Source organism: Orcinus orca, chromosome 7 (genome assembly GCF_937001465.1).
Source record: "Orcinus orca chromosome 7, mOrcOrc1.1, whole genome shotgun sequence".
NCBI classification, from domain to species: domain Eukaryota; kingdom Metazoa; phylum Chordata; class Mammalia; order Artiodactyla; family Delphinidae; genus Orcinus; species Orcinus orca.
The window spans coordinates 102330548-102344321 of NC_064565.1; the positions used below are offsets into that span (position 1 = coordinate 102330548).

At 52.7% G+C, this 13774-nt stretch overlaps 1 protein-coding gene across 1 annotated transcript; it reads left to right on the forward strand.

Moving 5' to 3' along the window:
* Positions 1 to 6078: 6078 nt before the first annotated feature.
* On the forward strand, positions 6079 to 13774 carry DES (desmin). The gene is made up of 9 exons (XM_004262682.3): positions 6079 to 6745; positions 7988 to 8048; positions 8170 to 8265; positions 8382 to 8543; positions 8700 to 8825; positions 9234 to 9454; positions 11103 to 11146; positions 12680 to 12762; positions 12975 to 13774. Exons 1-9 carry the CDS (start codon positions 6168 to 6170, stop codon positions 13014 to 13016), a joined length of 1413 nt encoding a protein of 470 aa, XP_004262730.1. The 5' UTR covers positions 6079 to 6167; the 3' UTR covers positions 13017 to 13774.

Consider the following 13774-nt stretch of genomic DNA (forward strand, 5'->3'; position numbering starts at 1 on the left):
AGCCCAAAGACTCAGGATGTCAGAAGCTGTGAGGGCTCCAGAGATGACCCAGCCTGATCCCTTTTCACATCTAAGCATGACAGGGCCAGAGAGGAAACAGGAATTGCCCAGGTAGTTCAGATGGTTAGTTGGTGAACTTCCAGGATAAGCACCCACATCTTAGCCTCTGGCTGACCACCCCACCTCCACACCCCCTTGTCTGGGCCTCCTACCTCCCCACAAAGTGCTAAAGTTGAGGCAAGAGCCAGGTCTCAGAGTTCATACTTGCTACACTGTCCCCAAGGCTCTCACGCAATGGCTGTCTCCTGGCCCAGCCCATCTTGGGATGGAAGCATGAGGATGCTGGGAAACAGAAAGAGGAGGAGGATGGGCCCTGGACAAAGGGACAAAGGCAACCCTGGAGGTGGGGGTCGGTCAGCGGAAGGAGGGTGCACCGTGGGGGGGCATCAGCACCCGTCTCACATCTGGGATCCTGGAGTAGACCGGGGTGGATGAGATACTCCCTGACAGGGCCAGGTGGAAAAGTTACTTCTGGTTCTCTCCTTTTTGACCTCTTTCAGTTTTTTCCTCGATCCAAATGCCCTGTGCTGGCCAAGTCAGTGTCCCCATCCCAGCGATCTACCCATAACAGCCACCTGCCCCCTATCCATGCCATCTATGGGGTCTGGGAGGTCCTTTGGGTAGCCAGAGCCCTTGTCTTCTAGGGAGCCCTCTGTGAGGTTCAGAGATCTGCCCAGGCCTCCACAGCCCTCTAGTCACTGAGCTTAGGGGAAGGCAAGGGAGAGCTTGGCAGTGTCACCCAGCAGAAAAGAGGCTGTGTGGCTGAAGTGAGGTGAACCCAAAGGAGAGGTGAGTGAGCTGAGGTTGGCAAGATGGGCAGGGCCAGTTCTGTGGGGCCTTGGAGGCTATGATGAGTTTGGGTTTTGCTGGTTCATTAGTTCAGGGAAGGGAGAGAAATGGGAATGGTGAAACAGGCAAAGTCTCCAAAAGGCGTGAGCACTGCCCCCAAATATTTGAAGACTGGATCTCTGAAAGCAGTTTCTTCTTGCTCTGTTTGGCTCCCAGGGCGGAATAATAGGCATAGCAGAGACATCTCCTGGGTTCAAATATAAGGAAATGTTTTCTAACAGCCAAGCTGTCCGCTATCCCATAACAGAGGCTTGTTAGGTACCCAATACTCTTTGTGGAATGGAATGGGCTGCCTGGAGTTCCCAGGCAGTAGAGGGGTTCAAACTAGAGCAGTGCTTGCTGGAGTCACAGTAGAAACTAGTTAAGCCTTAACTGAGAAATGGGGGTGTGGGATTGGTCAACCTCATGACCTATGAAGTTACCTCCAACCTTAAGTTTCCAAGATTCTCCAAGGTCAGAGTAATCTGGGAAGATTTCAAGCAAACAACAAGACTGCCTTCCTTCTGTAATTGATTTAACAAAATATATTGGTAACACCCATTGTATAAGGGACCATACCATGTACACACATTTATAAATTGTCCCCTTTTCCCGGCAAACCCTGAATGAAATGGTTTGTCTTGGCGGACCTTCCCATTTCCAATATTATTTAGCTCAGGTGAGAGGTGTGACCATAAAATAATGTGAGTGCTACTTTTTTTTTTTTTTAGACACCTTGCCAAAATTTATATGTTCAAAAGTTTGTCCCAAGGATGTTCATATCAGCATTGTTTATAATAACAAAAGACTGGAAAAAATATAAATGTCTCTGAATAAAAAATTGGCCAATTGGCCAAATAAATTATGGTAAATCTATTCAGTGAAATACAAATGAGGAGGGACTTCCCTGGCGGTCCAGTGGTTAAGACTTCGCATTTCCACTGCAGGGGCCATGGGTTCCATCCCCGGTCAGGGAACTAAGATCCTGCATGCTATGCGGCATGGCCAAAAAAAAAAAAAAGGAAAATAAATACAAATGAGGATATTAAGAATGACTCAATACCTCCCAATAAGGATAAAAGTAGGACAAGACAGCTCTCTTGGTGAATTCTACCAAACATTTCAGAATTAACACCAACCCTTCTCAAACTCTTCTAAACATTTGAAAAGGAAGGAATATTTCTTAACTCATTCTATGAGGTCAGCATTAGCCTGATACCAAAGCCAGACAAAGACGTACAAGAAAATAAACTACAAATCTATATTCCTTATAAATATTGATGTTAAAATTCTCAACAAAATATTAGCAAACCAAATTCAACAGCATATTAAAAGGATTATACACATGATGACATGGGATTTTTTTCCTGGAATGCAGGGATGGTTCAACATATGACAACCAATCAGTATAATATACCACATTAATGGAATAAAGGGAAAACCCCTCATGATGAACTTCATTTACAATAGCAACAAAAAGAATAAAATACTTATAAATAAACATAACCAAGGAGACATAAGATTTGTACATTGAAAGCTACAAAATATTGCTGAAATAAAGAAGACACAAAAAAATTGAAAGACATCCAGTATTCACTGATTGGAAGACTTAATATTGTTAAGCTGTTAATAATACGCAAAGTGATCTGCAGATTCAATGCAATCCCTATCAAAACCCCACCAATGTTTTTTGAAGAAATAGAAAAATTCCTTCTATCTAAAATTCATATGGAATCTCAAGGGACCCTACATAGCCAAAACATCTTGAAAAAGAACAAAGTTGGAGGATTCACACTTCCTGATTCCAAAACTTACTACAAAGCTAGAGTAATCAAAACAGTGTGGTACTGGTGTGAGGACAGATATATAGGTCAATGGAATAGAATAGAGAGCCCAGAAAAAAATCTTCACATATATGGCTAAATTGTTTTCAACAAGGGGAAAAGGACAGTCTTTTCCACAAATGGTGTTGGGAAAACTAGATATTCACATGCAAAAGAATGAAGTTGGACCCTTATCTTATACTATATATGAAAATTAATTCATAATGGATCAAAGACATAAAACTGTAAAGCTCTTAGAAGAAAACACAGGGGATGACGTTCTTCACATTGGATTTGGCAGTGATTTCTTGGATATGACAGCAAAAGCACAGGCAATAAAGAACTGGAGTTCATCAAAATTTAAAACTTTTGTGCATCAAAGGATACTATCAAGAGAGTGAAAAGGCAACCCACAGAATAGGACCTCTTGAATTATGTGCCAAGTACATTACCCATCCAGATAAATTATCATTATTTTTAGGAAGTCCATTTCTAAGCAGTCCTCAGGGGAGTCTAAACTCTTACTCCAGTGGTGCTCCCTGCCTGGTTCAGAACATGGTTTGGAATATGCTCCTCTTTCACCTGCCTTCCAAGCCTCAGAGTGTTGTTTCGCTGCCCTCCATGCTAGCAGATCCTCAGGGGTGGAACCGAATTTTGGAAGCAGCTCCAAGTGGTTCAGAGCCAAGTCTGGTAAATGTTGATTTTGACTAGAGAATAGATGGCGTAATTTATTTATTTGTTTTCTGCCTCATTTCACTAAGGAAGTAAGGCCTTGGGCTGGTCCGAAGGGCAATTTCCTTTTGTGGTCTGGAGACTATTCACAGAGAGGAGTCCCAAATATGTTCTGTCCTCCCTAGTGTTGTGGAAGTGGCTGCACGGTCTCCTATAGTCTATTAGCCAGGATTGTTTTGGTTACAAGTGACAGTAGCCAATAGCAAGTGTCTCAAGGAAAAATAAAGGAAAAGTTTATTGGCCCCAAAGCCAGGAAGGACACTGGGGAAGCTCACAATATTGAGGGGAGAACTGCAGAACCAGGGCCCCAGGGGATGGAATTTAGGACTTCTATCCCTGCATTCTCCTCCTCTCTAGGTGTCTCTGTTTCTCCTGGCATGCTGACCTCTCTTTCTTCCTATGCCAGAAAGAACGCCCCGGTGGGCAGGAAACATGGTTACCACAGGTTCCAGTTTAGTAATTCCAGTTCCATCTATAAATTCCAGGGTAGGTCTCTGATTGGCCCCGCTCAGGTCCAGGCCTGCCCCTTGAGCCAATCACTGCAGTCAGAGGGATGCAGTTATAAGACTGACTGGGAGCTGAGTCACCTGTCCACTCATGGGGGGGGTGTGTGTGTGTGTGTGTGTGTGTGTGTGTGTGTGCGTGTCTGTGTGTGTGTGTCTGTGTGTCTATGTAGCAAAATAAGGGGATGGGAAAGAAAGCTTGCAGTCTACTTTGAACTAAAACAAGGACAGTGTTGCCTGGGATGTGCTAAGGATTCATATGATCTCCAAAATTCTCCAGGAGCCTACAGTCTAGTTTGGGAGACAGACACAAAAATAACCAGAACACAGCAGCTTTCACCAACTCGAAGGCTGGATAAGAATACCTGGAACTCCCCACCCACCTCATAAGCTCGTCTCTAGGATAAAAATTAGAAACTGAATGTGAAAGGGCTTTGCAAATACAGCAGCAACAAAGCCCTTTGCAGTTCACCTGGCACATCCACACCCACTCTGGGGTCAGACTGCCTCAGCCTCCTGAGCTATAAAACGGGACTGGTACTACTTCCTACCTCATAGGGTTGTCAGAGAATTGGGGATCATGGGTGGGGAGTGCTTAGCAGAGTGGCACACAATGGGTGCTCAGAATACATAAGGTGTTATTATCTGCATATGGTTACCTGAGCCTCTTCAAAGCCCTAGACAGTAGACACAGCCAGGCTGACCACTCCCACTTTATAATTGAGGACACAGAGAAGTGAAGGACCTGCCTGCTTGTAATTACATCTGCTGGTAATGGCAGAGCTAGGGTAAGACCAGTCCTCTATTTTCAAGCTTTGCCTTCCAAAAGGGTCAGGCCTGAAAGAGGCCTGTAGAGTGCCAGGTGGAGGTACAGAGAGACAGCCAGCATTCATGGAGAAATAGGGATGTCCTTAGGGGTCAGCCAGTGCCTTGTACTAAGGAGGAGGCCTGTGAAGCGATGGACAAGCCCTCTGCAGGGCTCCCTTCCTGCTGGGGGCTTGGAGCGTTATGGGGGCGGGAAGTGATTGGGGCTCATCACCCCAAGCCTTGCTCCACCATCTGACACCCTTGTCTCCTCAAGTACTTGGCCCTTACCCCGCAGAGCTCGTCTCCTGCGCACTTGTTTCCCGGACTGATATATTCTCCTCTATAAATACCAGCTCTGGTATTTGGGACTGGCAGGCAGCTGTTGCTGCCAGGGAGATGGCTGGGTCGACATGAGGCTCCTGACAAAACACAAACCCCTGGTGTGTGTGGGCGTGGGCGTGGGTGGTGTGAGGAGGGGGATGAATCAGGGAGGGGGTGGGGGAGGGCTCAAGGCGGGCAGCAGGCAGGCGAAGCTGGTGGTGCAGGGTTGAGAGTGTACAGTTATGTTATAATTGTTATAATTGGAAACTGAGAGCCTACCAGGCCCTTTCTGGAAGTCACCCTGTTGTTTTTAAACTTGAGGCCCTGCCCTCACCCGGAGTGGGGAGGAAAAGGGCCTTCACTAGTTCAGAGGGAAACTGAGGCTGGGAGCTGGAACCCAGGGGCTAGTGGACACACCTGAGCAGGCGGGCTCTGGCGGGGATGGCTGAGTGCCCCGGGCTGGTCCCCCCCATCCTCCCTGCCTGTCTAGAGACCCTCCTTCTCTAGGCCTGACTAGTGGGCTCGGGGTCTTTACCTGAGCCCTCCTGAATGTTCGCCACTTTCAGATACTCTTTAGAAAAAATGGTGATTTGGAGCCTTTCTTGGAAATAGGCCTTGTCCCTTCAGGAAATGACCCAAAGTATCTGCTTGCAGCAAAAAGGAGCCCCTCAAACTACATGGAAGCCTCTCCCCTGCTCTCTCCCCTGCCCGCAGGCAGGCGGGCCTACCTGGGGGCTCCAGACATGCTTGAGCCCTGGGTGAGGCGATTGGCAGGCCTGCCCATCTTCTGCCCCCCTAGGTCCACCAGCCTCTCCCATGCCCCTCAGGGGGCCCCCACCCGCCGGCTGAGGGGCGAAGCCTTCTTGCGGGGGAGCTGGCCTCCCTGCCCCCACGCCAGAGGCCGCCCTTTCCTGGCAGGACAGCGGGATCCTGCAGCTGTCAGGGGAGGGGCGGCGGGGGCTGATGTCAGGACGCATACAAATAGTGCCGACGGCCTGGGGCCCTGTCTCCCCTCGCCGCAGCCACTCTCCGGCCGGCCGCCCACCGCTTCCTCCTCCGCGCAGCGCCGCCCAGCCTCGCCCTCGCCGCCACCATGAGCCAGGCCTACTCGTCCAGCCAGCGCGTGTCCTCCTACCGCCGCACCTTCGGCGGGGCCCCGGGCTTCCCGCTCGGCTCCCCGCTGAGCTCGCCGGTGTTCCCGCGTGCGGGCTTCGGCACCAAGGGCTCCTCGAGCTCGGTGACATCCCGCGTGTACCAGGTGTCGCGCACGTCGGGCGGGGCCGGGGGCCTGGGGTCGCTGCGGGCCAGCCGGCTGGGGGCAACCCGCGCGCCCTCCTCCTACGGCGCGGGCGAGCTGCTGGACTTCTCGCTGGCCGACGCCGTGAACCAGGAGTTCCTGACCACGCGCACCAACGAGAAGGTGGAGCTTCAGGAGCTCAACGATCGCTTCGCCAACTACATAGAGAAGGTGCGCTTCCTGGAGCAGCAGAACGCGGCGCTCGCTGCCGAGGTGAACCGACTCAAGGGCCGGGAGCCGACGCGGGTGGCCGAGATCTACGAGGAGGAGCTGCGCGAGCTGCGGCGCCAGGTGGAGGTGCTCACCAACCAGCGCGCCCGCGTCGACGTCGAGCGGGACAACCTACTGGACGACCTGCAGCGGCTCAAGGCCAAGTGAGGACCCAGCGCTCCCAGAACCCCCCTCTCCATGGGCTGGGCGCGGGAGGCTAGGCCTGGGGCTGGGTCCAGCTGTCAGCACCCTGTCGTATGTACCCAGGGAGAGGGTCGTCTACCTGTGTCTCCCCAGGAGGGCAGAGGGACGCCAGGTCTCTCTCCTGTGCCCGCAGTCTGCAAACGAGGAATTTTCTTGGGGACATCATGGGGTGGAAACGGGAGACCTTGGGAGACCAGGTGCTTCTTAAAAAAGCATCCTAAGTTGCTGGGGGTTGGGCAGGCACATGAATGGAGAAAGGAGGCCCATGTGCAGTCAGAGGGAGAGGGGAGGTTGGTAGGAGACAAGGAAATCTGGGGCCAGCAGTAGCTGTCAGCTCATCTGTGATGAGGCCCTGCGGATGCGGGTAGAGAGGGCATCTTGGCCCCTGGGCCCAGCTGAAGCTTTCCAGGGGGGAGCGATAAGCTAGAGGAAAGCGGAGAGTGGGTGGGGGCCGCAGCCCTCAGAAAGCTTGGAGGACCAGATGGTGGGCTCCACCAGGCTCCCAGTACGTACAGGCAGCAAATGTAGTGAGCCGAGTCACTGGCCCACTACCCAGGTCACAAATGTTAAATGAACACCTGCGTGGGCCAGGCTGGGGCTGGGGCCTGGGAACGCAGTGGTGGATAAAATAGACATGGTTCTTGGACCTCCCTGGTGGCGCAGAGGTTGGGAGTCTGCCTGCCAGTGCAGGGGACAGGGGTTCGAGCCCTGGTCCGGGAAGATCCCACATGCTGCGGAGCAACTGGGCCTGTGCACCACAACTACTGAGCCTGCGCTCTAGAGCCCACGAGCCACAACTACTAAAACCCGCAACAAGAGAAGCAGCCACCGCAATGAGAGGCCCGTGCACAACCAAGAGTAGCCCCTGCAACTAGAGAAAGCCCGTGTGCAGCAACAAAGACCCAATGCAGCCAAAAATAAATAAATAAATAAATATTAAAAACAAACAAAAAAAAATAGACATGGTTCTTAATCCCAGGGAGGTCACAATCTGGTGGGGACAGAGACTTCCAGGGTGTGGCTCCAGGGCAGAGATTGGGCCACTTCCTGTTCCCTCCCTGTGTGGGCGGGGCCTCCTGTCTCTATCCAGCAGCCAGGCCTCCTTTCTCTGTCCTGAGCCCACTCCCTGGACAGCCCCCAGTCAGTCTTCTCCACTGCCAGTTTTATGCCCACCAACTGTCTGTCCTGCCTGTCTCTGCCAGGATGCAAGAGGAAATTCAGCTGAAAGAAGAAGCGGAGAACAATTTGGCTGCCTTCCGAGCGGTGAGCCCTCTTTGGTCCCCCAGCAGCCGTACCCCTTCTGTCCCCTCTGTGTCGCCCTTGGTCTCCCTCTGCCCTGACCGGGTGATCAGTGACCCTCCCCCTCTCACTTGACCTTCACCAGGATGTGGATGCAGCCACTCTAGCTCGAATTGACCTGGAGCGCAGGATCGAATCTCTCAACGAGGAAATTGCGTTCCTTAAGAAAGTGCACGAAGAGGTATGCCCTTGTGAAAGCAGCTGGAAGGGGGGGTGGTGGTGCTGGGCTCTGGGAATGGGGGTGTGAGGATACGTGCGGGGCCTGGTCGGGGACTGAAGCCCAGCTGTACCCTGCAGGAGATCCGTGAGCTGCAAGCCCAGCTTCAGGAACAGCAGGTCCAGGTGGAGGTGGACATGTCCAAGCCAGACCTCACGGCTGCCCTCAGGGACATCCGGGCTCAGTATGAGACCATCGCGGCTAAGAATATCTCGGAAGCCGAGGAGTGGTACAAGTCAAAGGTGGGACTCTGGCCCCTCTGGCCCCCTCAATCCCAGTTTGGAGGTACTTCCTATGGCTCCATCTTTGGGGAGGAGGGTGATCCTGGGGTCTCCATGCTCCCTTGCCCACCCCTACCTGTGTCCTGGTCATCTCAGGGACCCTCTCTTTGCCCTTAGGTGTCTGACCTGACCCAGGCAGCCAACAAGAACAATGATGCACTGCGCCAGGCCAAACAGGAGATGATGGAGTATCGCCACCAGATCCAGTCCTACACTTGCGAGATCGACGCCCTCAAGGGCACTGTGAGTCCCTGCCCACCTTGCCTGGTCTAGCCCTTCCAGTCTGCAGCTCACACTCTGTGACCTCGGGCCCATCATAGAGTCTCTGTCTGCTCAAATCTACCACAGGGATAAAAAAGATAGGTGGATTCCCATTGGGGCTCTCAGGAATCATGGGACTCCTGCATGGAGGCGAGGAAGCCAAACAGTCATGCTCCCTTGTATCAGTTCTGTTCTCTGAGTTTCCACATGAGACTTCATTTGAGTTCATAGTTCCCTGGGTCAGAAGAGTTTCACAAGCCCTAGACTTGGCCATCTGGGGTTGCCTCCCAGCCCTGAGGCTGTGCCTCTCTCCATCCTGGGCCCCGAGTGTCCCCCCGCTACCCCGCCCCACTGCAGCCTGTCCTTGACCCGGGCGCCCCTCCCCTGCAGAACGACTCGCTGATGAGGCAGATGCGGGAGCTGGAGGAACGCTTTGCTAGTGAGGCCGGCGGCTACCAGGACAACATCGCACGCCTGGAGGAGGAGATCCGACACCTCAAGGATGAGATGGCCCGCCACCTGCGCGAGTACCAGGACCTGCTCAATGTCAAGATGGCCTTGGACGTGGAGATTGCCACCTACCGGAAGCTGCTGGAGGGCGAGGAGAGCCGGTGAGGGGCAAGGCAGGGGCTGGCCGTGGGCTCCTGGGGGGTGCTGGGGGCCCATTCCTGCCCTGAAGCGGGGCTCGGGATCACCTTCACAAGATCTGGAAACAATATTATACGAGTCCACCACTCTGCTAATTGCAGAGAATTAACCAAGGCCACCTGGGTAAAAAGTGATTTAATTAATAGCTTTTATAAAAAGAGAAGTATAAGTATTCCCACATCCATCTTCAGAATTAAGAACCAGCAGCATAAAACCATATTCAGCAACCAGTAATAAACCATTACTGCCAATCAAGAGAGAGATGGAAGCGCAGCGGGGAATGATGAGGAAGGAAAGGGAGGGGGCAGTTAGAGACAAATAGAGACAGAAGGGCTTGGACACGATGGGCTAAGAGAGAAGGTGCGGAGACTCGTGCTCAGAGGGTGCACACACACGCACATGCACGTGTATACGCACACATATGCTCATAGGAAAAGACACAATGATACGCTCAGAGCAAATCACCTCTAGACACAGAAAACAACATACAACCAGAAAGGGACACGAGGGAACCTTCTTGATTGATGGAAACGTTCTATATCTTGATTTCGACTGGTGGTTACATGTTTGTAGACACTGATCAAAACTCACTGGATTGCACACTAAAGATCTATGCATTTCACTATGTAGACTTTTTTAATATAAATTTCTTTTATTTATTTATTTTATTTATTTTTGGCTGCGTTGGTTCTTCATTGCTGCGTGTGGGCTTTCTGTAGTTGCGGCGAGCGGGGGTTACTCTTCGTTGTGGTGCGTGGGCTTCTCATTGCGGTGGCTTCTCTTGTTGTGGAACACAGGCTGTAGGCGCACGGGCTTCAGTAGTTGTGGCACGTGGGCTCAGTAGTTGTGGCACGCAGGCTCAGTAGTTGTGGTGCACGGGCTTAGTTGCTCCATGGCATGTGGGATCTTCCCAGACCAGGGCTCGAACCCATGTCCCTTGCATTGGCAGGCGGATTCTTAACCACTGCACCACCAAGGAAGCCCCTTCACTATGTAAACTTAGCATCAATTAATAACAGGTCAATTACTCAACAAAATGATGCCCATTGATACTCACAAAAATGATAAAATCTGAAATTTAAAAAGATTGGCAGACATATTTAGATACAGATTTATACAAAGAAAGATTTCAGATATTGTAGAATAACATCTGCATATAATGACCCCTTAAGTGGCATTGCATTTTCCCAGCACTAGGCATAAATGGGGGTGGCAGCTCCTGGGACTTGCCCTCAGATGAATGGGCCAGAGGTTCCCAGCCTGCCTGGAGGGTGGGCACACACAGTGGATGTCACCCACAGCTGCCGTTGATACACCCTGCAGTGCCGAGGGCAAGAAGCAAATCCGGGTGCAATGGAGGGTGCAGTGGGGTCGGGGGTTCTCGTGTCACACCAGCAGGTCAGAGAAGGAATGGGTGATCCTTCCAGAAGGGACAGTTCCTGGGACAGCTGGAGTTGGCCTTTGGCCCCATGCCCCAAGCAGTGTTGAAGTCAGTGGGACTGGGACAGCTGAGGATGGTGTTTACAGAGGACCAGGGCAAGCTTTGAGGGGTGGTCACAGAGAGAGATGGAGGGTCCTAACCCTTTGGGGGCTTGGTCTCTCCCCTTTCAGGATCAACCTCCCTATCCAGACCTTCTCTGCCCTCAACTTCCGAGGTGAGTGCATGTTGGCAAGTGGAGGCTGGGGTGGCGGGGGATAGGAGTCCAGCGTGGGCACTGCCCAAGGCCAGCCAGGAGGGGAGGATAGAACCGTAGGGACAGGGCTGGGGTCTGGGGAAGAGAAAGGGGGCTGCTACAGGAGGACGGGGGAGTTTAGGTAGAGGCGCCTTCTAACAGAGGGAGCTTTTAATTTTATTTTATTTCATGGTATTGTATTGCATGACCATGTCCCCTGCACCTTCTGGGAGTATTGAATGGCCACTAGTTTCTGTTTCCTAATATGCCCAGACTCCAAGGTACCAGGGGTGTCCTTGGGGACGAAGCATCAGGAGCATCTAGAACCATATATCCTGGGCTACAAGGCACCCACCACTCACTGTCTGTTTGGCAAGTTGCCAAGCACTCCCCCCGCCCCGCCCCCACCCCCAGCTGCTTGTTGAACACCTCCAGTTTGCTGGAGCAAGACGTTGGGTTCATGCTTTAAAAAATGAAGCCAAACCTTAGCAAAGCCAAACAATTAAAAGAACGAACTCCTAGGGCATTCTGCCATTCTGATGTTAGTAATATGCAGATCGAGTGGTTTCCAAACCCCAGAGAGCAGAAAAACATGCTATAATAATACGTTAGGAAGCAAGCTGGAGTCCTTGGCAGCTTCGCCTTTCCTAGATCAAACCTTTTATGTATTCGATGTTCATTTTCATCAGGAAAAAATACACGCTGTGCTTCACCGAGTCACAATGTTCATCACATGCTGGTTGCCTGCTAAGGAGAGTCACCAACACCAAACTCATAATACCAAGGACCTCAATTTGACCCTTCCCATAAAACACAGAACACCTCTTTTCAGTTAGTAGTTTATCCAGACACCAAGTGTGAGCCTTGCATTTCAAATCGCTTAATGCTTTTACCAGCCAATAATTCTGGGCCATTATAGGGAAAGTACCATTGTTACCATTTAACAGTGGGGAAACTGAGGCACAGAGGGACAAGTGACTGGCCAAGGGCACCGTGAATCAGTGACTGACTCCTCTCCATCTCTCTTTCATTAAGACATCAAACTGCTCATCTGGAGTCTTAAGGGGGCTGGGTACCATGAGGTCCTCCAAAAGAGTATCTTGGTTCTGGGCTTTGGGGTCCCATCAGGGTACAAATTCGTGCAGGGCTCTCCTGCAGCCAGGGGTGTAGAGGGAGCGAGGAGGTGTGTGTGTTGGGGGGTGGGGGTGTGGGAATGCTGGGCGGCCTGGGCCTCGGGGATCCCCTGCCGCCCTGAACCCACTGCACCCGGAGCATATCAGTTGGCTCCTGACCTTATCCCAGCCCTGGGACAGGTCCCTGGGTCTTCAGAGCCACCTGTTGGGTGCTGGGCTTAAGGACAGGTGAGGACATTTTGCTGAAAAAGTAACAGACCCATCTTGAGGGGTTGGGCGTCTTCCGGGCTCTGCCCGGTGGGACCAGGGAAGGACTCCCAGCCACAGGAAGAGCCCAGGTGTGGCCTTGGTCAGGCTGAGTATGTGGATGGATCTGTTATAGAAACAAGCCCCGAGCAAAGGGGTTCTGAGGTCCATACCAAGAAGACAGTGATGATCAAGACCATTGAGACCCGGGACGGGGAGGTAAGTGGTCTGCCTGGTCCCCTTACCCTTGGCGGGGACCTCTGGGGTGTGTCCGGGGGGCTGTTAGCCAGGTGCTTTCCACCAGCTGTGCTGGTTCAGGCTCCTGCCTGGGGGCAGAGGGGATCCTGCTGTGCTGGGGTGGAGGTGGCCCGGGGCCATGGCTCCGTTCTCTGGCCAGCACCGGGTTAGACTGGGTTTCTCTTCCTCTCCAGGTCGTCAGTGAGGCCACACAGCAGCAACACGAGGTGCTCTAAAGCCAGAGACCCCTCTGCCATCAGAGACCGTCCTCACCCCTGTCCTCACTGCCTCCTAAAGCCAACCTCCTTCTACCCCAGGGCACCATACCCAGACACAGCGCTCCCCTCACAGCCTCTGACCCCTGCTCACCGACCAGCCCTCCCCCACAGGGGACGTGGCCGAACCCTCCCAGGCACAGGGAGCCCCCCGCTGTATGAGGTATGGATGTTGGAAGTGAGTGAGCCTGGCCCTCAGCTGCCCTTGTAGTGTGCTGGGCAGAGCCGGGATGGAGACAAGGCACAGCAGTGACCCTGCCCCTCCCACACCTGTGACCTCAGGCTCTAGCCCCTGGCTTTGGAGAGGACTCCAGCGCAGGGTGTAGGGACCCCGCAGGGTCAGGCTCAAGCCCCATGGACCTCCCGCACGCCCCCTCCCCAGTCTGAGTCAGAAAGGGCCGCATCCTCAGCAAGCCGGGCAGGTGACTAGGGACACAGCCCTCTGTGGAGGCTGTAGGGCTTGAGACTGACCCCGTGGTCCATTACTTTCCCAGGGTGGACTTAGAAAGCAGGGGCTGCAAGAGGGAACCCCCGAAGGTGCCAGATGTGGGAGCAGGAGATTCAGAAGGAGAGAGGGTGGGCGAGATGCTAGAGAGAAGAGAGGAGAGAGGCAGAGAGCGGTCTCAGGCAGGTGGCCGGGGTGCCCACTTCCCTGTGCCTCCCCCTCCCCTGCTGCAGAGGCTCTGGACAGAAACAATAAAAAGAAAAGCACAAGCCTA